This window comes from Suillus fuscotomentosus (assembly GCF_016647785.1).
Source record: "Suillus fuscotomentosus strain FC203 chromosome Unknown F5891scaffold_42, whole genome shotgun sequence".
NCBI lineage: Eukaryota > Fungi > Basidiomycota > Agaricomycetes > Boletales > Suillaceae > Suillus > Suillus fuscotomentosus.
This window is the reverse complement of record NW_024539554.1, coordinates 420,417-444,158: the sequence shown is the minus strand read 5'-3', so window position 1 is coordinate 444,158 and position 23,742 is coordinate 420,417. Positions and strand designations below refer to the sequence as shown.

The following is a 23,742-nucleotide window of genomic DNA, read 5'->3' as shown; positions in this document are numbered from 1 at the left end:
TGTGAGAGTACAAAATATGATTGGATGGTGGATAAAGTGGTGCTAGAGCCCTATTGTGAGGGTTCATGGAGGCACGCAGGGAGGTGCTGGAGGCCCGGGAAGGAATACGAGAGCAAGAACTATAATTAGATGGCGGGTGGGTGAGTCTCAGAGACTAATTTCCCACAACATAGAAACCGGGTCTCTTAGACCCTTTATAGGCACCGAGAAGCGCTGCCTGAGGTGGAGTCGCGCGAAGCTACAGATTATATATTATGGTATTGAGTCCGGAATATCAAAGATGAAAAAGGGAAATGGCCAGAACTATGACGACAATGTGGAGCGATGACGACGTTGGATTCAATACCCACCGCTATCATCATTAATGCTGTGATTGTTATCAAGTCTAATATGATACGGGAATATGTTCATCCGTTCACTGATGCGCCCTACTGTTTGCGTAACTACTGCGGAGGGATAGTATATAAAATGTGGGCAACTGGGCCTCTTCTTATTCGTCCATCCGGCGTGCACGAGCAAATTGCACAGTTCATTCCTAATTGATCACCTGTACAGATGACGAACACCAGAGTCATGGTAGTGGGTGCTGGCATCGCTGGCCCCATTCTTGCAATCTTCTTGAAGACTAGAGGCTATGACCCCATCATGTACGAAAGACTCCCGAGTCCAGGAGAGGGTGGACTCAGCTTCGTGTGAGTACGCATGCCTCTTCCTCGTGATTGCTGTACGGAACAACCTACGCAGGCTGCAACCCAACGGTCTCCGTGTCCTATCACTCATCCCCGGCCTGGTTGAACAGATCCCCGGCTATTCTCCAGATAGGATGGTTCACTGCTCCTCCTTGGACGGAAAGGAGGACATTCTCACTGAGGCTGATATTTCGCCAGATGCAGCGCGAGAACAATTTGGCTTCCCCTTCATCGCAGTCCGGCGTGCAGAGTTTCAACGGTTTTTGATCGACACGGCTGAGAAGCACGGTATCGAGATCAAATGGGGTCACCAGGCAATTGAATATGAGCAAAGCGAGGATGCAGTAGAAGTCACATTCGCAAATGGCGTCAAGGACACAGCAAGCTTTGTCGTGGGCTGCGATGGGCTGCATAGCAATACCCGAATTGCACTCTTTGGGAAAGAGAAGGCAAACTTCACTGGATTGGTGCAGGTGCGCTCGTTTTGGTGACGGTACTGAGGTGTAGGTTGATATGAATGTGATTCGCAGTTCGGTGGACTATCTCCAACACCACCTGCTTTCCCGGGAAAGTTTGCGTTGGTGAATAATTATGGGAATGGTCGCCATATGGTTTCGTACCCTATTGCGGAGGACAAGTATGCATGGGCGTAAGTGTTATCTCAATTACTGTCCGTGAGTCTGATTATCCTGGGATTCAGGATCACTTCTCGGCAAGCTGAGGCAAAGGAGGATTGGAAGACACAACACGTGGAACAACAGGACGAAATCCGAAGAGGACCCCTCTCTGATTGGGGGTTCGGTGCCGGAGATTTGGTAAGGACCGGCCAAAATATCATAAAGGTTGGTTCACTCTCGCGACAAGCCTTGAGTTCTCTGAAATGAATGGCTTGCTGGCAGTATGGTCTCTACGACCGACCTGAGCTCAAGTCGTGGTTCAAGGGAAGAATCGTTCTTTTGGGTGATGCAGCTCACCCCACGAGTCCGGTATGTAATTTTGTCATCGAGTTCCATGGCGCTCATCGATATCATCATACCTAGCATCTGGGACAAGGTGCCAATCAAGCGTTTGAAGACATTTACCATTTAATGCGGCTTTTGAAAAAATACAACCCTTCTACTGGCCAGCCTTCGACAGAGTTGTTGTCGCAAGTCTTCACAGATTATCAGGATCTTCGGCTACCGCGTACATCCGAGTTGGTAAGGGGGGCTAGACAGCAAGGGGAGATTCGGGTTGTTGAAGGGATTGAAGCATGTAGGGTGAGGAATGAAAAAATACGGATAGGGTCCCGTGATGATGCGGCGAGGAAGGCAATGAATGACTTGTTATCTGGACCGTTTAAGGACAGTGAAGTGTAGTAGCCTTGTCCTACGTAGTACATAATTCGAACGGGATTTGCCGCATAACCTGTTGATTATCCCAATTCGTGTCAGGAGCAACAACACAAGCGTGTCCCGTGATTCCTGCATATTTCCACAACGTTGTAACCATGCATGACCCATTCGAAGTGAGAATGCAGTTCCTCGGGCTCATTCGCAAGCTGAACGCGTAAGTCATCGAATCCTGTCCGTCCGTCACTCGCTCATATACATCTTACTACCACAACTTATGTCTGCTCGACGTCAATTCAATGCATGTGATGGATTTGCATCAATCATGGCGAGCAGCTCACAACAATCGATACAGAAAGTCGTTGCATTTGCGTTGAAGTACTTTTCGAGATGCGGGGAGGATCTGTGGGAGTGCATTGTTGAAGAGTGTCAGAAGGTAACTGTCGTTTTTGATATTATTTCCCCGTCGATGCAGCATACCTCTTTTGCCCATTGTCCCTTTGTTGTGAAATAATATCTTACGCCAAGTACAGGGTTCCATCAATCACCGCATAAATATTCTTTACTTTCTTGACTCCCTTTGCGAAACATCGCTACTAGCGAAGGCGCATCAACTCCCAGAACAGTCGTCTTCATCGTGAGTTTTATCACGCCTGGTAACTTGACCCTGAATGATGGCACTGTACTAGAAATAAGCAAGTCAACAACGCGTTGTATGTCGACTACGTCTCTCGGGATCTGACGCAGATTGTGGAATGCGTTGTACCTGTGGGTAGGCAAGGGCTACCTAATCTACCGAGTACAAAACAGGTGTGTCTATACTAGTCTCTGCATTGGTTCTTGCTTAATCTACAAACTTACAGATCTTAGAAAACTGGCGCACGAAACGAATAATAGAGCCACAAAAAGTTGACGAAGTCCTCTCTTTGCTCTCTTCTAGAGACTCAGCACCAGATACGAACTCGACATCTGTGGCACCTTCAGCAGCAAAATCAGAGCCCCATCTCTCTCGCGGCGAAATATTCAAGCGCATCGAAGAGGACCGAGAGCGACATAAACGCCTTCGAGAACGACGGTGGGTTCAGGCGCAGCCTCACTCTGGTTCTGCAGTCCCATCTTATTCGATGTTCACGCTTGCGAGTTTCTTGCCACTGAGCGACACAGAAAACGCCGAGCTCGCGCTGGATATAGAATTTGAAAATGAGTGGGAGGCAACGAGCGATTGGAATGAGGACGACGTGGAAGCGACTGCAGAGGAGAGGGAGCTTTGTCATCCACATTTGAAACGGAAGGGATTTACGAATGACGAAGACGAAGGCGAGCAAGAGATGGATATAGATCTGTCGTGATATAGTACTGTGCTGCGCAGTGCAGAACGTGAGTGATGTTTCTAGATTCTGACACTAGATTCTGAAACATCACTCCCGTTGTGTCGTTATGGTCAGTTACGCGTAGTTGTTGTCAGATGAGTTCACAGCGATTGATATGCACAATCAGTGTCATGTATAGCTGGAATAATGAGCGTCAATGCGTTTCGAAGATGCTGGATGAAGAAACGGCACGTGCCATGGGCGCTACTCAAGTGTCAAGTCTCCTGTCTTGAAGGATTTAGCCGAGTATCCTTCTTCCCTCTCTTCAACTAGTCGGGGCCTGTGCGGCGGTGGCCCAGGACCTAGGCTGTGAATTTATCTAGATCATCCAAGCTTGAGGCAAGTTCCCGGGCCGCTATCCATCGATCCATCGATCTATCAATGCTGTGGTTGTGCTGACATTCAAATTTTGTGATCATCGACGGTGAGTCATGATATATCATGATAAGTACAAAGTATATCCATTGTGCGTGTCACTTTTAGTTTCTATTCTGTCACTACTCGTTCTTACAAATAGTGAATGGACGGATTCGCCCAAGTTTGAATTCGAGACACTGATAGGCCGGGAGGAGCACTCATTGTCTCGAGATGCTCGAGATGATTGTCATAAACTGTCCAAGGCGAAACGCGTATGAAGAGAATTCTTGTCACAGACGAAATCTACTGATATACCCAACTGTCTGCAGATCAATGTTGCTCCTCTCGTCGGGCCCATTCCACATCACACCCTGCTTAGCATCCAAAGTCTTCCTTCCTCGACGATTGTGGACAGTTTGAATTCCCATCCCTGAACACGCCGCTTTCCTGATGACCATCCAATGTGTCAAACGAAAACGATGAGCTGCTCAGTATCCAGAAATTACGTACCGTATACTCGCAAGTCACCTCGTCGCCCTTCTTATCCAGGTAGCTACCGGACCATCAGTCACTTCTCTCGATGAAGATATGAGCGTGACTTACTTGCAAACTACGTTCCCGTTGTTCATCTTCCACAAGCTGGTGACTAGTTCGTAGGTCACACTGTCGACATCCAACGTTTCTTGGCATGTTGCGCATGCAGCGTTGGCGCCCACGAGGAAGGCGAGCAGAGCAAGAATGGTGAAGCGGGAAGTGAACATCATAGAGCTTGTTGCAGTGAGCAATGCAAAGCCATAGGGTATGTGCAGGTATTTTATAGGTAGATGCGGCCTTACGATTTGCGAGATTTTCGCTTCGCCTCCGAGGCTGTTACATGTTACTTGCTTCGCGCTTCTACGAACAAAAAAGTTGAGTTGGTGCCCACAAGTCAAAATTTATTCTAAACAAGCTAAAGTGCACTTGGTGTAGCTCAATTGGACTAGTACTATTCGCAGAAGACTTAATTTTCGCTGGTCAGAAATATGATACTTACGATGAGCTTACGGCGTTGGAGCGTTCTTCGGATTCCGCACCACTTGAACTATGACATCATATATGCATTATGGCCGCTGGCTTTGCTACAGTGGAATTTGATGTACTACTAGTACTACCTAGCAGGTTCTAGACTCGCTAAAGCGTTCGGTAAAAAAAATTGGCTGATCGTTCTAGCACAGCTAACGACAATGGAGTCAGCCCAGTTTCTCGTACCCTATGATCCCTACTCGGTTCTTTCGTATGGAAAGCAGGATGGCCGTGCTCGTTTCTTGGCGTCACGCATCCCTATCAGGCAGTAGGACTTCGAACACCTTATGGCCCCGAATGGGTGCCGAGTATTGGTAATAAATAAGTAGTAATCAACGGAGCATTCGAGCAGGTATCATGACTAGGGCTGGCCACCGTAACCGTATACAATTACGACCGTACAAGTTACAGTGGCCTTACGGGTACCACCCGTATCGTACCGTATGACATGCGGCTTGCTCAAAACCCTCGACGGTATGGCACGGGTCACTTTACGGGTATACGGACACTATATGGACATACGGGATATGAAAAAAATCGAGTTGTTTGGATGAGAAGGTCCTACGGGCGTTAGGACGAAGGCACCTCAACCCTAATGACAACAATGTCAATACAAGCAGATTGGCTCACTCGGTCGGTAGCAGGAGGTGTCGCGTTGACACTTTCATCATGCGTCGACATTTTACGCAAGAACGAGACCCATCAAGCCTGTGACAAGAGTCGCTGACCAGCCTCACGCTATGGCAGATGCAATCTTAGATGACGAAGACTCGCTGGAAGTCCCTGGACCCAGGGCCTCCACACAAATTGTTGGACCTCGTACGAGTGAACTCAGATATGTCTACGTGTGTCACTTTTAGTTTTTCTTTCTTTGTTACTGTTCGTTCTCCCAAAAAGTGATGCTCAAGACAAGGGATTGTCACAAATTGGTAAAGGCAACACAGGCACGAAGAGAATTTTGTCGCAGACGAGATCTATTGATATACCCAACTTTCTGCAGACCAATATTCCTCCTCTCGTCGGGCCCATTCCACATCACACGGGTCCTGCTTAGCATCCATAATCATCCTTCCTTGACAATTTTGGACACTTTGAATCTCCATCCTCTAACAAGCCGTTATCCTGATGACCATCCAACGTGTCAAACGAGAACGATGAGCCGCTCAGTATCCAGAAATTACGTACCGCATACTCGCAGGTCACTTCGTCACCTTTCTTATCCGTATAACTGCCAGACCATCAATCACTTTTCTCGATGAAGATGTGAGTGTGGCTTACCTGCACTCTGTGAACCCGTTTTTGGACTTCACATAGCTGCTAACTAGTTTGTAGGTCGCTACACCGTCGACTTCCAACGTTTCTGGACACGTTGCGCATCCCGCGTTGACGCCAGCGAGGAAGGTGAGTAGGGCAAAAATAGTGAAGCGGGAAGTAAACATCTTAGAGCTTGTTGCAGTGAGCAATGCAAACTCATAGCGTGCAGGTATCTTATAGGTAGATACTCGCGATTTTCGCTTCTCCTCGAGCTATTAGCTGTTGCTTCGCTTCTAGCCTTCTGCTAAGATATTCCATTCCATTCAAGAGTCAAAACTTGTTTTGAACAAGCCACCTTTCAAAGATGCACCGCTACCATGTAGCTCAGGTTGGGTTTGGTAAGCGCTCGTCTTGATTTACATTTCCCTTCGGCGGTGTACTATATATGTTCGGAGGAGACAACTCATCAGCAAAACTCATGATTTTTTGCTTGTCCGAAAGAGGTTTGATGCTCATGTGAGCTTACGGTGTTGGTGATCTCAGAGCAACGCGATTGATGGAACAGACTTCGTCGAAGTAGGAATTATAACATATATTACTCGAGCGGAAGCAAAATTATCTCGAGAAAAGACGTCATAAATTCCCAAGATGAGAGGCGAGTGACACGAGAAACGAGAAATGAAGCTAATATATATCTTAGTCTCAGGAAAGAACACGAATTATGTACCTAGTAGAAAACAATATATCTACTGCTTGTTGACAAACGAAAACGACAAAAGGATAACAAGGGCTTAGATCTCAGTCTCGGGGAAGAACTGAGATGTTGGTACTCGTATACCTATTCGAAGTATGCTTGTTAGCTTAGGAACAAACAACATCAAAGAAAAGATATCAATATGCAAGAGCTCGAGCCAACGCCCGTTTGTTCTACACTTGGTTTGCGCTCGCATAGCCTCACTCTCCAGATCTCGGATCGTTTGGACTCTGACATAAATTTGATTATATTCTGACTCACTCGTGTCTTCATATGGCGTACCATCGGTTACGGTCTATTCGTGATCGACCTACATTTCGCGAGTCACAGAGTCAGACGGAGTAATGGTATGTCTTTGGTGATCCTACATCTAGGACAACGAAGTTCAAGCTTGAACCTTGAATTCTCCATACCGGTGGATACCCATTGTTTCGCGTACTCCAAATTGCAGCGACTGCCTTGCATCACATTCTCTGTCGGATGTCAGACCGCGGTGGTCATTCATGATATCTAATGGACGTTTCTCGTTAGTATCGTAATGTGATCAATGACTCCGGTCATTGGTCAAGCGGTCACATCATAATATACTGTTACTCAGAAGATCTGCTGCAAGACATAATACATCAGCAATGCGATAACCAAAGTTTACAAGCTGGTGAACAGAAAGAAGCAGATGGATATTATCGTGACCCACTGGCATTACGCAATAATTCCCATTCTCCAATTTTGTTCCACCGTCGTCATGAACTACGTTACAGCAGACAGCATCGTCAGCATGTATCATGTATGGATTTGCGACAGAAAGTCTGAGAGTTTCGTACATTCGCGCTAGAGTAGGGGACCCCAGGGGTAGCAGCGGAGCAGCAGCCGAGGAGCACCGTAGATTAGTCAGTCACTCAGTGTCCTTCGGGCTTTGTCGTAGCGTAGGGCTCTCACCACTTCTAGCCTTGCTCGCGATATGCAGGCACGCAGTCGCGAATACACCGCTCCAGCGCCTTTACATGGAAACCCGCGCACCATCGAGGCACTGACGAAGTACACAGAGCGTGGATTCAAATTGTATGCGGAGCCTTGCCAGTTGGGAGAGCACTTGCTACACGAACCACACGAGGTAAACATGGATAGCGGACATTATGACAATAGGAATGGCGAGGATAGCTTGCACAGACATGCCAGTCGTGGTATTGCCAGTGGGTCACGGATGCGCCGCGGGAAGCCGGAAGTAACCAAACATCGAACTACATTTTGGTCGCAGCATGATGCGAAACGAAGAGAACGATATCATAACAGTAATATCGAGAAGCCACACTTCCACCAACTTGCAAAGCAGAAGGTAGGCCTGTTCTTAGGTGTGCGTCTGGGTGTAAGCTGTGAGTTCATGAAGCCATAAATCTACTGGAGCTATCATTACGTAAAACAACACGTTGATTGAAAGGTTCTGCCACCGAGAAAGACCGTCCGTATTATCTACAGACCTTCAATTTGATCACTCCTCCCGTACAGTTATCTTTTCTGTTACTCATAAGCATCGCACAAGCGAATACTCCATGCATGCCTGCCTGCTCATTCCAGAGATCGTAAAACTCATTTTCACCAACTTTCATGTTTACGACACCGATGAGTATTCAGTAAATTTTGTAGATCTCTACTCCAGACTAGCCACGCAACGTTATGTAGCTGGGCGACATTCTCTAGCCGCTCTCTCTCGGGTCTGCCGTTCCTTCAAAGATATAGCTTTGGATGCGTTATGGGTCAAGCTGGATAGTCTGGAACCTCTTTTCGCTTGTCTCCCACGAGATTTATGGACCATGACTGATGATCGGAAGCTTGTATGTACTGTACGCCACGATCCTCACCCATCATGCTAACTTCTTTCATGGTGTCACTGTTAGCTCATACAGAGACCTGTAACCGAAGCAGATTGGTCGGTCTTCGAGCAATATGCATCTCGGGTGCGGATTTTGGGTCACGCAGATTTTGATCTTTTCGGAGGCATAGACGCGGAGTTTGTCTACGCCATGATAGGTTTTTGTTCACAGTCCCTCCTGGTGCCCAACCTTCGAACACTCTGCTGCAAAGGATATCGATATCCTGATGTTTTCCATTCGTATATGCGTTACCTCCTGGGTCCCAACCTCATTTATCTGTTTGTGGTTTCCCCAACGGAGGGTTTTTTGTCCAGCGCCATGCCTTCAGTGTTATCAGATCTCGACAGGTATTCACCGCAATTAGAAGTCATCGAGTTCCTCGGACCACATCTAATGTGCCCTCGAGTCAGTGAGCTTGCTCTCTGTGGGCTAACGCACCTGCGGAAGGCAAATCTCATCTTTTCAAGCCAGGAAGATCTGTCCTGGATATCTCGTATCGTTGGTCTTCAAGAGTTGAAGATCGTCCTCGCTGGAATCTTCCCTCCCCTCAGATCTCAGTTTCGTACCTCTTACCTGGAAAAATTAGTCATCCATTCATTTGACTTGACCACGAGTGGAAGTTCAGTAGCAGGGTGGGTTGTTCCATGCAGACAGCTGCAGCTCATTCCCACTTTTACTGAATCCGCGGTTGCCGTCGAACGTGCTCTGCGCATGTTGGACCAACGTCTACTTTTTAACGTTCTGGAGCATATCCTACTAGACGCACTGGTATTCGGGCCTAATCGTGATCATATCGACAATGCATTCACCCTACAAACATTCACTCCCCTTATGCGCTTCTCCAGTCTGAAAGAGGTCGACCTTTCGACATTTTGTATGTCATTGCTTGATGACGATGATCTCGGTTCCATCGTCAAGTCCTGGCCACACCTCGAGTGCCTTTATCTCGGGACGAAATGTTTCTGGCAGATGCCACCCAAAATAACCTTTCGGGGTCTTGTGACCTTACTTGCCACCTGCCCCGATCTCAGAAACCTCGGTTTGATATTCGACACTACCAAGGTAGATTCGCCTACAGCTGAGACATTAGGTCGTGGGGTCTCTAACACAAATATCACCCACTTTCATGTTGGGTGCTCTCCGATTGAACAACCACTGCAGGTTGCGGTCTCGCTTTCGGCGGTTTTGCCGTGCTTGGGAGAATTTATTGTCGAGTCCTGGCTAGTCAAGCCTGGGGGTCAGGACGGTCCTGACCGACAGGCACGAAATGCCAAGTGGGGAGAGGTATTGAAGCATATTGGCCATACTTTAATCAAGCAAGAGAGTAACGCTACAGTGAAGACCAGGGATGTGACGAGCTGGCTCACGCGAAAAGTAGCTCGTCGCGAGCGATTGTTGAGATGTTAAACGTGGTTTTCAATAGTAGTTTCTACTGTGATCACTGTACACCATGGTCCAGACCACCAATATCCATAGTGATGCCATATGGCTCCATGTAGTTTGCAAGATACTTCTTGTTTCATTGAAAACGTAGAACCTGGGTCGACGGGCGCGTGAGGTGTTGGTAACTTGCACCAAACTTTGAACTGGATATGGTGGAGAACAAGAAGCACAATAATGCAATCGACAACCCGCTAATAATAACATTACATACATATGCTGGACAACCACAAGGTTTTTGGAAGAGGCTATGAGAAAACAACAGTATCAATAAGGAATAGGCGCCAATAGAAATCACGACGTCACTGGAAAAAAAGGATAATATAAGCATAAGTGATCAAAGAAACACGAACGCCAGGTACTTACTATAACTAGCGGGATCAATATGATCAGGCAGCTCGGGCACGGCGACCTCAAACCGTAGCTGGATGGCAGACATGACTTGTTGGTCAGCCTCACTGGATTGGAAGGTGATAGCTAGACCCTTCGTTCCAAAACGACCTGCACGGCCGACACGGTGAAGATAACTGTCGGCGTCTGGTGGGCAGTCGTAGTTGATCACGATATTGACACGTTCGACATCGATGCCACGACCAAAGATATCGGTTGCAACGAGGATACGCTTTTCGAAGGCCTTGAAGGCAGTGTAACGATTTATACTAAAACAGGCATTTAGTACAGAACGCCCAAAAGCCATTAGCGATTACTCACCGCTCCTCTTGAGCCAAGCCTGAATGGATGCTGATACTGGGGAAATTACATGAAACTAGGAGCTTGTCCAGCTCGACGGCTCTTGCAACAGATTTGACGAAGATGACGACCTGAAAATTGTTGATATACATGTCTTGTTAGGGAAGACGGATCGTACTTGGTTGAACTCTAGGACATCTAGTAGCTCATTTAACTTCCGGTTCTTCGCATTCTCATCAAGCTTCACGTAGTGTTGCTGTAATCCGTGCAGCGTCAACTTCGTCTCGTCATCAACGAAGATCTCTAAAGGCTGCCGTAAACGTCAGTCAGAAATCCAGAAGAAAGAATGCATAACGTACATTTGCCATAAATTTCTTGCACGTAATCCTGATTTCTTTTGCTAGCGTAGCACTGAACATCATCACCTGCTTGTGGTGAGGTGTTGCACGGAAGATTTCTTGGACGTCCCGACGCATGTCTACGAATCAAACAAAGCACAGCGGGGAGACGCAGTTGGAATCGTAGCCGAATTCGAATTGCAGGATGAGACTAACCGAGCTGTTCGAGCATTTTATCGCACTCGTCCAAAGTGAAGTGCTTAACGTTCTTCGCATCCAAAACTTTTTCTCTCGTAAGGGCATTGAGTCGTCCGGGAGTGGCCACAACAATGTGGGGACACCGCGTCTTGTCACGGAGGATCTCCGCATCTTTTTGGACAGGGGTACCGCCATAGAACGTGCCAATCCGCACATCAGGCATGTATTTGGCAAAGCGCGTGTACTCGTTCTTTATCTGGAAAGCGAGCTCGCGGGTATGGCAAAGTACAATGACGGAAACTTCGCCATTGACTGGCTCAAGTTGTTGTAGAGTTGCAAGCACGAAGACCGCTGTCTTGCCATGCCCTGACTTTGCTTGGCAGAGGACGTCCATTCCCAAAACAGCCTGAGGTATACATTCTTGTTGGACTGTTGAAAAAAGAATTTGGTGAGTTAAGAGCACCGTTCTGAACGTCACTAAAGCATACCTTCTGAGGGGTGTTCAAAACCCAAATCACTAATAGCTCTCAAAAGTTCAGGTTTCAACAAGAAGTCCCTGTGAGAAAAGGAGACAATTCACAAGATGAGTATGGTTTATGACCACCTAGAGAAGAAACAAACCTGAAGCCTGTTGAATGTATTCCAGAGAAGTTTTTCTTGTCTTTGTCGCCCTCGCCGTCCACTGTTGACGCCGTTGCTCCATTGGTAGAAGTAGCTGGAACTGCGCCATTAGGGATAACGTCGTGCTCATCCTCATAATCAATAAGTTCCTCGTTGTCGTGAGAGCTCATTGTTGTGCAAAAAGAATGTAGGTAGAGGTCGTTGACAGAATTCAAGAGGAAAGCGTCCGGCGAATTCCGAACACTGACTCCTTTCGATCTCCGTGTTCCGGGGTCCTCGTTAAAGCAACTTGAATCGAGTCTTTGCGCAAAAACGGCTACATACTCAAATTTCTTAGGCAAGTCTGAGTAGCTTGAAAACAGTACATGCAACACTCCTCGGTAGTCTTTATCTCAAAACAGGCATGTGAGCGAGGGCCTTTCAAGGGATATTTCTAAATCGTGCAGTCAGTCGTAGAATGCTTCTCATTCTCATGTCTGCTAGTTTTGGCAGCATTGCTAGGAAGCTCGGTGTATTTATGTGTCCATGTCGCCTTCGCTGGTTAGATTCAATGACATTAATCAGCGCCGTCATTAGAGGTGGGCTTGAACGTGCTCGTCGTCAACTGTGCACGCTAGTTGACCCTTTGAAGCAAGACGTACTGCGCAATACGAGACAATGAACTATATTGAGATTAGGGAGACGCTCATCTGTCGTCGATTAAGTATGTCAAATGATGACCGTGTAAACCACAAGATACCGATAAAGATAGGCGGTGCTTTCTCCAAGATAACAGGCGTAGCGCTCCGGTCTTTCGTGATTGATTGATTCCGACTCTCCGCCAGGTATCAACGTGTCGCTAGGATCGAAAGAAATAGCCTTGCTTCAAGAAACGTGATCGGAAACTTGTGGATCGAGCATGCCTTTCTGAAAAATTCATGGGCGGCCAAAACCTTGGGACGCCAAGACCTTCGATTAGAAAGAGGCTTGATGACCCCACGAAAAATTGCAGTGCAGCCATTGGTTTAGCATGGGAAGGGACCGAAAGCACTGTTGCCAATAATACTTTGAGCACAGACTCGCACACTGGATTGTCAGCAATTTGAACAGCCACGACCAACCTGCACTCGTACAACTTCACCTGTTTTAGGTAGACACCCTACAGGAGGGAGTTGATCAGCGACATATAACTTAAACCCACCCTTTCCTACAATAATAATCGAGCGAGGAAGCGGCAGGAATGTGGTCAAATGGGGAGCTCTCACCTAATGAAACAAGGCTTGCGAAGACGCACCTCTGTCTTTATACTGTCTCGTACCGTATTGAATGATACCCGAAATGTATTTGTCCATGCTCTGACAGACTCGGACTCGTCGACGCCAGCAAGCATAGGGCATCCGATTATTCCAGGTCGCGTCAAAGGCGGCCTGACGCCACGTGATCTGGGTATAAGCCCCATTTGTTTGGTGGATCTGATTTCATCTTCTCTCAGTGAAGCACTTCTCCGAGTCTGCCTTAGAGCTTCTTAGACGCGACAATTCTTTGATTTTATTCCATTAGGAGCGGCAATGGGTGCACGGCATGCACTCATCGACGAGGGTCATTTTGCCCGCTGCATTTGAGGTCGCTGGAATAGATGATCTCGCTCTTCTCATAGGTAACTTGAATCCAGTACTATGTGATTCATTCAGATCTAATTGACATCTGAAGCTAATATGCTTGAACGATTGATCGCTCATAATGACAAGATACCACTTCTACCGTACGTCCATCTCAAAACCATTCTTATCGTCCCCCTTCATTATTTTCATTCCCAGCGAGAGCCTTACCCGATTTCACTCGAGAACCGTACCAAACATCAGCGTCCTCGATTATCTCCGGCGTATAATCAAATGGACAAAAGTCGAGGTCCGTATCCATTATTCGATATTTTAAAACCATCCGTCTCACCTGTATCTCAGAAATCATGCCTTCTCCTCACACTACACTATGTCGACCAAATCTGCGCCCGCATGCCCCTCTTCACCCTCTCCTCCCTCACCTGCCACCGTTTCATAATCGCATCCATCACAGTCTGCAGCAAAGGCCTCTGCGACTCCTTCTGCACAAACGCCCTATACGCCCGCGTAGGCGGCATCCCTGTCCCAGAACTAAACATCCTTGAACGCGAATTCCTTCACGCAATAGACTGGCGCTTAATGGTTCGCACACATCGCACCTCCTCCTCCCCGTGTTTTCCTCTCACATTTTCGCAGTGCACCCGCGAAGTCCTTCAGGAATATTATATCAATCTCATTAGAACAGATAGCTCGGGCCGCTTTGGGCTTGAAGGCGCACCGGAATCGGAAGTGGAGGATAGTGATATGGACAGCTTGTCCTCTCGCTCGGCGTCCCCTATGGACGCACAAGTCCGCCATCGTCCGTCGTTTAGCCTCCTGGGCAACCGCGAGTCTTCAAGCGTTTTGGGAGATACTTCTACGCTCCCTACTATCGAACAGAACATGGCGTTTGCTGCGTTGCAGCATTCGCTGAAGAAGCCTCCATAGACCTAGGAGTTCGGTTTGGGGTTTCGGTTTGTTGTACCGATGGCATCGTACGTACGCACGCACGGACGCACTCCCCGGCGATATTTTCGTCACCGGCTCATCATCTCGCGCCATAGATTGGCATTTAGTCATCCTAGCGCCATGCGTCACGCGTAAACGTTCAACGTCAACTTTTATCCCCCCACCATCTTTCCGTCTCTGCATATATACATACGCACGTGGCTCGCAAAAAAATCATTGTAATCACAACATAACTTACAAGGGATTACAAAGATGTCCGAAATTCAATGAATGACATGGGTTTACGAGTACCTACTGTAACGAGCGACAAGGCCAAAACCAGTGAATTTCTTATCTTGTCAAAAAAAAACGAATCTATAGTATTGTATGCGTATCAAGTAATGGTGTAATACAGTCCGAGAGCGAATTCGAATGAGCGTAGTTGGTTGGGTTTTTGTAACAAAGGCAATGAAAAATGCAATGATTTGGTTGGTTATGGTTTTTTTTGAGACTTGCAACGAGTTTGAGCTTTGAATTGGGTTTGGTTGGAGATTATTATGCACAGATAAGAAGTAGCAGCACAATATATGCACAACGACCTTTGAGCCTGCACCCAAAACCAGCATGAGCGGATGGATTACAATGATGAAAAAGGCTGGTGTTCGCACCGTAAGTAGTTGGGTACCATACAATACATCGACCGCCTCCACCACGACAACAGCACCTACAGGCCATAAGCCGTCTAACAAGAACAACAAAAACACACACACACTTCCGACTTTCACAACGTACACCCTCATCAGAGCCTCAAAGCAGAGAGCATCTTTGCCAGCGCATGGATCTGGCCCTTCTGCACCTTTTTCGGCGTCTCCTCCTCACCACCCCCCAAATCAGTTGTACTAGTAGCAGCATCCCTAAGCGGCGCAGGCTTCTCGTTGATCGTATCCAGCTTCGGTTTCCTCGTCCGCGCTTTCCGCTGGGGAGGCTGTCCGAAGATATCGCCTACGGGATTAATATGGAGCTGTCGTGGAAGCTCGTCGAGTTCCCAAGGGACACCATTCATGACTATTACCGACTCATGTCAGCAACGTGCCCATAAAAGTAAATGAGAGGACGTACTCTTGATATTCTTCGGAATCTGTGTTGTAGCCTGCCCCCCATTCCTCCAACTGCCACTGCCACTACTCACACTCGTAGCAGTCGTCGACACGCTCCTCACGCTTGAATTGCTGTACCGCGTGAATGCAGAGGTGCTCGTGCTTGCGCTGCTCATTGAACTTCGCCAGTTGGTGCTGCGGACGCTGCCTGGTGGTGAATGACCTCTTACGCTCCCGTTTGCGTTGACGTTGGAGTTCCCATTGTTGACAGAAGGAGCGGGGGTGCTGAAGGCAGTGCTAAACGTAGACGAACCAGGTCTCCGCCCGCGCGCCCACGTGCGTGCCTCATCCGCCGGACTCCGCTGTCTCGTAAGCGGGTTGTACACACCACCACCATTGACACTCGTACTCGAGTTGACATTGATAGCATTGTGCGTGTTGTACGGTGAGGGTTTGAGACTGCTGCTTGGATTTAGTGTAGGTTGAGAGAGCCCCATGATAAGAGTGGTGACGTTGCTCGCGGTGCCTGGCGCCGGTGTCTCTTCCGTGGGTGTAACAATAGTCTTGCCGCTCCCGAAACCCAACTTCCACTTGCTTGGCTTCTTCACGACCACAGGCCTCGGTGCTTCCGTCTCCACAGTAGGAAGCCTCGCAAGGCTCGAAGCATGGCTCGCATTCCTGTCCAAATCAACGATACCAAGCGACGAGCGGCTTGCACCCCGACTTGCAAGACTGATTTCCCGTGCCAAGCTCTGCGAAGCGACAGCAAGCGTCTGGAGTGTCTCATCCGTTGTCGTTTTCTGCAATGCTTTTCGCGACCCGCGCTTTCCCCGTTTCTTCGTCGATCGTGACCGTCCGTCGTCGTCTTCGTTGTGCTCGTCTTGGCGCTCACGAGAGAGGTCTTCGGGTTCTTCGACGAGGACACCACCGACACTTGGAGCTCTGCTCAATGACCTGCTGCATACGAGTGGGGTGCGCAGTGCTGCGCGGGACGAGGGGCGGCGAGAGGGCGGGCATGAGGAGAGGGGGTGGCCGTGTGTTGATGAGGCTGTGCTGAGGACGCGCTTGTGGCCTCTGTGGGAGGGCTCACGATCGCACAGGAGGGTAGGGAGATCCTTGATCCATGCACCGAATTGGCGGGCAGTGACGGGCATGTGGCTAGCGTCAAATGGGGGTAGGACGAATACGCGCTGGGTGAGGAACTCGGCGACGGGCCAGGTCATGCCGGTAAAGCGCTGCATGAAAAAGTGGGCGCCGTGTGCACGGAAAAGAGAAAAAGAGGAACAGGCACCGTCAGAGGTGTCTGTCCATGGATTATAGTGGTACAACCTGACAGAAACATTAGAAATCATTCAAGAACGAAAAAGTGGCATACATATTGATCAAGACGATCCCAAGACTCCAGACGTCGCTTCTCTCGGGGCTGTAGGTCGGAGCTACGTTATTACGGCACTCGAAGCTCATGTAGGGCGCGCTCCCACAGTCCATGTCGGCACTTTCCACCTCGTTTGTGCTCAGGCCAAAGTCCGTGAGTTTGACTAGGACTTTGCGCTCCATGCTGTCTGAAGAGGAAGAAGGTGCGTAGCCGTCTGTGACGATAAAGTTTTCTGGCTTGATATCGCGGTGAAAGACACGCTGGTCATGACATGCGGCGACTGCATCGCACATTTGGGCAAACATGCTTGCGATGAGTCTGAGGCGGGTGTGGCTTAGTAACGCAGAGGGGTGAAGAGAGGCGAGAAGAGAAGGGGTAGGAGGAGTCTTGCTCTCTGTGTTCTCGTCTGGGGCATAGTGATCGCGTGCTTGCTCGAGAAAATAAAAGAGATCTTCGCCGGGGACAAACTCCAAGACAAGGAGTAGAAAAGCGTCAGTCTCGAGTGTACGGTGAAGTGTGACAATGTTCGGATGCGGAGAGAGGGATTGATGTATTGTGACTTCTGTGAGCTGTGCTGTGAGAGCGTCGGAGTCGAGGTTTGCCTTTGAGAGGACTTTAAGAGCAAAATCTCTGCCATAAACGATAGGTGGAGGGGTTGGATCGAGATCGAGGACGCCAACGTGGCCGTCGTCGCTGATGGGCATACGGGAGATGACTTCACGGACGAGATAGACGACTGCATAGCTGCCTGTTCCCAGTCTACGAATGACTTGGAATTCTTTTGCAGTGTTCATATCTATTGGAGCGAGGATGCAAGGACGAACTGGATCGCCCTGCAGAAGTAAGTCCTCGCCTACGAGGTCGCCTGGAGCTAGGACATCTTCTATGAGAGATGATACTGATGGAAGAATTGGGCTTGGTGGTAAAGGTGGGGATGCAATAGAGATTGGGGATGGAATAGAAATTGGGGATGGAATAGAAATTGGTAAAACAGGTGGAGTCAGAACGGAAGAAGGTTGCTTGCGAATTTGTTCTTTAGCGAAACGCCTGTTGAAAAGACGAGAATGTGCATGTGGGTAGTCATTATGGGGAATATCTTTAGTACGATTCTGTTTGTAGGGAAGAGGAAGAGGAATCGGTTGAGCGGAATACTGCAACATGAGCTCGTGTAGTCGGGGGGATAGTTGTAATGCGTTATTGGAACAACGAAGGACGTCAATGAAGACGATGTTGACTGCTTGTGATCGCTGTCGTTGTCGTCGTCGCCGTTGTCGTCGTCGTCGTCGTCAGACTGCTCAGAGTCTTCAGAAACCTGCTGGACGGACTTCTGAGAGTATAATATTAGTTGTAATGCATTCAACGTATCTGTCGAGAAGTGAGAATTGGGGAATTTAAGTGTGATGAAACTTACGAAGGATGGAGGGAAGAGCTCAAGTCACTTTGCGACGCAGTTAGGTTTAATAGCCATGTGCTACACTATTTCCATAAATGGTTAACTCTCAAGTTTCGAATCTTTTAAAAACATTTTACAAAGCTCGTGTAAGTAATACTAGTTGACTAAATCTTACTCATTGACTCGAAATCAGCTTTCGACGTCGTGTCCTACGACGTCGAGCTACATGTTATTTTACGTGGATTTACTAGTACCGTAGTTGATCCACATGCTCGCATACCATAATTAGCTTCAGACCATGCGTTCTTGTATCTAACGCCATTTAATCAAATTTCATTTCCTGCCTCGTTGCCTTTACTCCAACTCGCTTCCGTTATCCCCCGGCAATACATACACCCCCGCATGCTGCGCTCGAACATTCCAGCAGGCGCATCACCAGTACCAAGTACCACCATCCTTAGGGGCAATATATGTCTTATCAATATCGACGTGGCAAATGAAATACTCGTGTATGATGCATGATCACACCATACAACTACTTATTGTAATGCTAATATAGCAATGCCACGCCACCCTCACCCGCTATCGTGCATCATTTCATTCAACTACCCATTGTCTACGTGATCCCTACGTGGTATCTGGATATTCCTGTGCACAGTCGATCGATCACCCATTAACTTTTCACGGCAACGTTAACCGAACTCGCGACCCGCAGAGCGCAGTACTGTCACAGGGCATGTCCGCAGCAGCGCCTCAGCTGCAGACACTCGGAGATCCAGCAAGATGCAACCAACCTACCACCGCAGTCTCGGATGCCGCAACATACTTCGTCTTACTTACCTACTTCCATTCGATTGCCTCGTAATAATATCATCCGACTTATTGGTCTATTCCATGTCCGAACAGCCCTCCACGCCCCGTGTTAGATCTCCTTTGCAAAAACCTCCATGGATACCACCTTTCAATATCCGTCATCTCGATATAAAGGAGCCTCGAACTGTCCAAACCCATTACAGTCTCCGGCTTAAAGACAGTCCAACCACCCGCGGAGCTACCCTTCTGTCCCTCGCAAAACTAGGTATTCCTGGTGTACTGTCGGTTTCATGAGGGATATATCTTATCGTGCAGGGACATCAGCAGGAGCTTATCCATAGTCCCTCTCACCATAATCGACGATCATGGTACAAACTCGCGCCTCATCAATTTCAAGGCCCAGCCCATATCGCGCGCCGTTCAGCAGGAATCCATGATGACGATCCGGAACACTGAAAGAAGACGATTGGAAGCTAAAAATTGAGCCTGGCATTCGAAGCTCAGTCAAACAGGGTCGCCCAAACGCATAATGATAAGCGACTGGATAAAACAACACATATGTCAAAGCAGATGACACGCACGGTATCATAGGCCGATAAACTCAGTTCCATGTCATGGGTTTCACCACCAAACGAATGTTTTAGAAATTCCAGCTATCCTCTGCCGTCATTGATCTATTGTATCCACCCTTGGGGGAAGATGTGTGGGATGATCTCGTAACTGCATCATGGCACAATCAAATAAGCACGTATGTCAATTCCAGAAATACGTATTATATACTATACAGTAGAAGTTCAAGCTTGTTCCAGTTATATAAATCGAATTCGAACATTTTTCTTGACCCGTCCGCTCACATGCTGAAATAACACGTCTTCTCTGAGATAATTTAGGTCAGGTGAAGTCTGCCTTTATCAAACAAGGAGGGCAGAGCTGGAATACCACAAGTGCTTTAGATCGTCTGTTTGTATTTTTTGCCGCGGATCGCCTCATCTACTACATCGCGGAGCTCAGAAAGCCTCGGGTACTAAGCCTTTCCCGTGTCAATGCAACAGCCCTGACCTTGAGAAGTTTTTCGCAGAGTCCGAGTCCGACAACAGAGGACCAATAATCAGCCGTCCGTTGAGATGCCAAATATTGGCTCATCTCCTGCCAGGAAGCACCTCGACCACTCTTAACGCAACTGAAGAAGCAAGGTGACTCATCCAAGCACTTGATGGAACGCTGAAGCTGCATGCAAGTACGTGAGCTTCATTTAGAAAAAAAAGATTTATGCAACTGAACCTATGTAAGCTATGGTTGACTCGTTCCAGCGGGCCGGACTGCTCACGGATCTCCCGGAAAATCTGTACGTTCTCGATGTGCCGCTCGAGCCTGGATCTTTCAAAGGAAAGTAAGTTGATTCAAGTTGCCTGTTTCTGCATATGCCGGAAACTCGTCCGGACCGACTCGTCGGTATTGCCGGAGCAAAGCATAACGCAACGATGAACCTTCTCGAAGAGTCAGATTCCAACAGAAAGGCCGCCCTCTGTTCCGACCGGTGGCAATAATATTATACACTAGCTGGTAGTGCGTGCCAAACTACGGAAGCAAAGGACTCCAAGGAACACCGTAACCTACTACTACGTGAGCTTCTTTCAGATGGAAGAACACCAGCTACGTACAACTTTGAACGGCCGCTGAGCGCTGAGTCACGGCCCCGGATCTCCCAGAAAATTTAAGGAACCTTGTCATGTTGCACCCTGACTCGTGGGTTCGAGGAAGCCGGGCGGATGCGGCCTTGTGTGATGCTGGCATGTCTGAGCCAAGACACATTGTTCGTTATTCGGAGAGGTGGTTGGCAGTGCAAGCTTTCCAGGATGCAATCAAGGTTATAGAGCATCGAGATAATCGTGGGACGAGATTGTCAGGCAGCATGCATGCTTGAGGCTTGCGGCCGCTGCGAACTCATCATACCACATCCATTATTCATCCAGATAGCCTCGGGATGTAAGGGAAGTTGCAAAGTGTGTACCACCAGGGAAACACAAGGCAAGCCTGAGATTGACAAACCTGTCAAGTATTGACATACTGCGGGAAGTCATCATGGGTAGGACTGGCTACATACGTGACCTGCACAGTGCACTGACAAACTTCGTGGAAATTATTAGTCTTTCTATGACTTCTTCATTTCCTTTTCCAAACCACCTATAACTTCAGTCGATCTGGTTAATGCCTATGTTGTCGGATGCGTGTATGTCGGTGAGCAGTTGTTGTGACCGTAGTCTCATATAGTTGAAATGCTAGCCTGTGGCTTCAACCTGTTCCTGACTGAAGCTTTGTGCCGTGTGCATTCAATTGAGACCCCGCAGGCACTTGCGACAACACATTGAGGCCTGAGGCTGAGGCGGCCCAGCCTCATCAATGCATGTGTATTCAAATGGCGCTATGTAAGTAAACTGTACCCGTTTTCGATCATGCGGGTGGTTATATTCAATATTTCCTGACATGCTGCTGTCTTCCTGGAGATGGCAACACTTCAAATTTTCACGGTGTCCCAGGAAACATCGTGCATGCCTTCGTATGCCCTTGGGTGTTTGATTTTTTGGGGGAGATTCACAGAAACGAGTGCACACGACATGCCCTGAATGATGATGGATCGGGTCCTTGCGATCAGGCCCCGTGCCTCTGCGCTTTAGAGGAAGCGCCAAATGCAATCACAGGGATGGCCGTATACTATGTAGTATGCTTCCTTATCCCAATCTGGCGACGTGGCCGCAGTCAGGAAGTCATTTTTCGCCTTCATTTCGGATTGCTTGTAATCAATGGCGAGATAAGGGCGTCATATCGTCGAATTCGGTGTCTAGGGAACTGGTAGGTTAGCCAATAAAGATTAAATGCCGCCTTCCATATGGTCTGCTATAGGGCCCAAAGGTCAGCCAGCTTTCATTTCGTTGCGCTGATGAACATAGCATAGATCGTATTCACCATGTACTCACTAGCACATTTCACTTCGCTCAACCCCATATAGCACTCTCGACGTCATGTAATCGCAGGGAAGGGTTTCATTTTCATAAGCCCGTCAGGTGAGCTGGGGCCCTGTGCCAGCGCAGCAGACCCTTTATGGTTACCCCATACATCGTAGCCGTATGCGTGACTGAGAAAGTGCTAATCGTTGCCAAGAACCTACTAAGGACGGTCTCGTGCTGCGCCTTGTGTCAATAATATCACGAATACGCGGGAACTCCTGTTTGCAAATGCAATTGCGCCCATCGAACAACGGCGTCTTTCAACCTTCGTTCCTCACGGATAACACCCGTCAGTGATGAGGTTGACTGTGAGTAGCATCATGAAGGGGCTATAATTTGCTGAACTGACGTTTGGTGAAAGGGCCAGTGGAAGCAAGTCTTCTTTCGATTCATTAGCAAGCTCTTCGCGTCGAATTGTCATCGTCGTATAGCCATTTGCACTTCTATTCGCCTTGTTCGTGGGGCGACCTGAATGTCTACAGCGAATGTAGCTTGTGTAGCCCGTTAAGTGCGCTAATGCGCTCATGTTATAGGTTTAGATTGCCCTAGATCGATATGCTCTTGTATACCATTCTTCGCGATCTCGCACCTGCGTTCCTTGTTAGTGGTGGCAAAAGGGATCATTAACTCGCGTCCGCCACTCTTACCTTCCCTCTTCATTTCCGTCTCAACCTCAGCCAGGGATTCTGCTATTCAAAACACAGTTTGAGCTCAGAACTGGTGCCTAGACTACACTTACCGGGAAAGAAGACATCAGTGATCAAAAGACCCATGCGATATCTGATAGTGATACACAAGCATATCTTCCACTAGATAAGTCCTGGAGGCATTATTGATATCATCTGCCGCCACCATTAATCTTCATGGTGGTGACCTCATGTTTTCATGCTGGCCACCAGGAACCATATCAACGAAGCCCCTTCATTTCTGAGACTCAACAGACTTGACGCCAAAAAGTATTTTCTGAATAGCAAGACTTATTTCGAACGATACGGCTTTTGTACCAATCGTGTTGTGGAGTAGATTGATGATCGGGCAGCCTGGTGGTGTCCTAGCGTGTGAAGGGGTATTTGATAAGTAAATCAACTACCCAGATCTGAGGATTCTGCATACCTTCTTGGTGCTCGTCCCTGAGCTTATCTCCTGGAGATCCCCAGGCTTCCAAGTTTAGATGCTGTCTCGGTAAAATACTAGGGGAACAGCAGTGGTTCGACGAATGAGTGTGACCATGCCGCTAGAAAGATGTGCATATGATCCAAGGAGTGACGAGAATACGACATTCATCACTGAGGAACTTCTATGCTGCCAACTTCTCGTCCAGCCTGACGCATGTGAGATTAAATTCGGACTGACCTCTTATTTCAAGTTGATATTGCCTGGCGCCTTCTATGACAGACTGTGACTGGCGGGAATGAACCAAATGGAGTTTGTCAGTATTGTACAACCAAGATGCTAGGTGTTTCTTTAGCAAGTTTCAGGCGATGTTCGTCAGAAAAAGGGTGCTGACTACCAGAGAAAGGATATTGATTCAATAGCACAGGGCCGCGGACTTTCAATTGTAG

At 48.1% G+C, this 23,742-nt stretch overlaps 6 protein-coding genes across 6 annotated transcripts; 3 read left to right on the top strand and 3 right to left on the bottom strand.

Annotated features, from left to right (window-relative positions):
* The first annotated feature begins 2,214 nt into the window (after positions 1–2,214).
* F5891DRAFT_1045917 (CTD kinase subunit gamma CTK3-domain-containing protein) lies at positions 2,215–3,797 on the top strand. Its single transcript, XM_041362274.1, has 5 exons — positions 2,215–2,456; positions 2,554–2,657; positions 2,710–2,830; positions 2,884–3,397; positions 3,466–3,797. The coding sequence occupies exons 1-4, from the start codon at positions 2,298–2,300 to the stop codon at positions 3,367–3,369; spliced, it is 870 nt and encodes a 289-aa protein (XP_041223661.1). The 5' UTR covers positions 2,215–2,297; the 3' UTR covers positions 3,370–3,397; positions 3,466–3,797.
* Positions 3,798–5,744: 1,947 nt separating this feature from the next.
* Positions 5,745–6,248, bottom strand: F5891DRAFT_1045911 (uncharacterized protein; the record flags this gene model as incomplete). The annotated part of the gene is made up of 3 exons (XM_041362273.1): positions 5,745–5,931; positions 5,995–6,037; positions 6,088–6,248. The coding sequence occupies 3 exons, from the start codon at positions 6,246–6,248 to the stop codon at positions 5,860–5,862; spliced, it is 276 nt and encodes a 91-aa protein (XP_041223660.1). The 3' UTR covers positions 5,745–5,859.
* Positions 6,249–8,251: 2,003 nt separating this feature from the next.
* On the top strand, positions 8,252–10,269 carry F5891DRAFT_1148951 (uncharacterized protein). Its single transcript, XM_041365083.1, has 2 exons — positions 8,252–8,646; positions 8,710–10,269. Exons 1-2 carry the CDS (start codon positions 8,365–8,367, stop codon positions 10,090–10,092), a joined length of 1,665 nt encoding a protein of 554 aa, XP_041223659.1. The 5' UTR covers positions 8,252–8,364; the 3' UTR covers positions 10,093–10,269.
* Positions 10,256–12,258, bottom strand: F5891DRAFT_502869 (P-loop containing nucleoside triphosphate hydrolase protein). Its single transcript, XM_041372054.1, has 8 exons — positions 11,973–12,258; positions 11,840–11,907; positions 11,370–11,780; positions 11,175–11,293; positions 10,994–11,125; positions 10,837–10,946; positions 10,492–10,784; positions 10,256–10,430 (listed from the first exon to the last, which is right to left on the bottom strand). The coding sequence occupies exons 1-8, from the start codon at positions 12,140–12,142 to the stop codon at positions 10,420–10,422; spliced, it is 1,314 nt and encodes a 437-aa protein (XP_041223658.1). The 5' UTR covers positions 12,143–12,258; the 3' UTR covers positions 10,256–10,419.
* Positions 12,259–13,532: 1,274 nt separating this feature from the next.
* Positions 13,533–14,497, top strand: F5891DRAFT_956426 (cyclin-domain-containing protein; the record flags this gene model as incomplete). Its single annotated transcript, XM_041375406.1, has 5 exons — positions 13,533–13,608; positions 13,662–13,713; positions 13,769–13,859; positions 13,913–14,152; positions 14,207–14,497. The coding sequence occupies 5 exons, from the start codon at positions 13,533–13,535 to the stop codon at positions 14,495–14,497; spliced, it is 750 nt and encodes a 249-aa protein (XP_041223657.1).
* Positions 14,498–15,296: 799 nt separating this feature from the next.
* Positions 15,297–18,129, bottom strand: F5891DRAFT_1191381 (Pkinase-domain-containing protein; the record flags this gene model as incomplete). Its single annotated transcript, XM_041367445.1, has 3 exons — positions 15,297–15,562; positions 15,617–16,923; positions 16,970–18,129. 3 exons carry the CDS (start codon positions 18,127–18,129, stop codon positions 15,297–15,299), a joined length of 2,733 nt encoding a protein of 910 aa, XP_041223656.1.
* Between the last annotated feature and the right edge of the window lie 5,613 nt (positions 18,130–23,742).

Excerpts from the sequence above, each read along its gene's own strand:
- F5891DRAFT_1045917 (XM_041362274.1), top strand. The coding sequence starts at position 2,298 with ATGTCTGCTCGACGTCAATTCAATGCATGTGATGGATTTGCATCAATC. Across the intron at positions 2,457-2,553 it reads TTGTTGAAGAGTGTCAGAAG|GGTTCCATCAATCACCGCAT; the intron begins GTAACTGTCGTT and ends CGCCAAGTACAG. Across the intron at positions 2,658-2,709 it reads CCAGAACAGTCGTCTTCATC|AAATAAGCAAGTCAACAACG; the intron begins GTGAGTTTTATC and ends GCACTGTACTAG.
- F5891DRAFT_1148951 (XM_041365083.1), top strand. The coding sequence starts at position 8,365 with ATGCATGCCTGCCTGCTCATTCCAGAGATCGTAAAACTCATTTTCACC. Across the intron at positions 8,647-8,709 it reads TGACTGATGATCGGAAGCTT|CTCATACAGAGACCTGTAAC; the intron begins GTATGTACTGTA and ends TGTCACTGTTAG.
- F5891DRAFT_502869 (XM_041372054.1), bottom strand. The coding sequence starts at position 12,142 with ATGAGCTCTCACGACAACGAGGAACTTATTGATTATGAGGATGAGCAC. Across the intron at positions 11,126-11,174 it reads GCAAGAAATTTATGGCAAAT|CCTTTAGAGATCTTCGTTGA; the intron begins GTACGTTATGCA and ends CGTTTACGGCAG. Across the intron at positions 10,947-10,993 it reads ATGTCCTAGAGTTCAACCAA|GTCGTCATCTTCGTCAAATC; the intron begins GTACGATCCGTC and ends AACAATTTTCAG.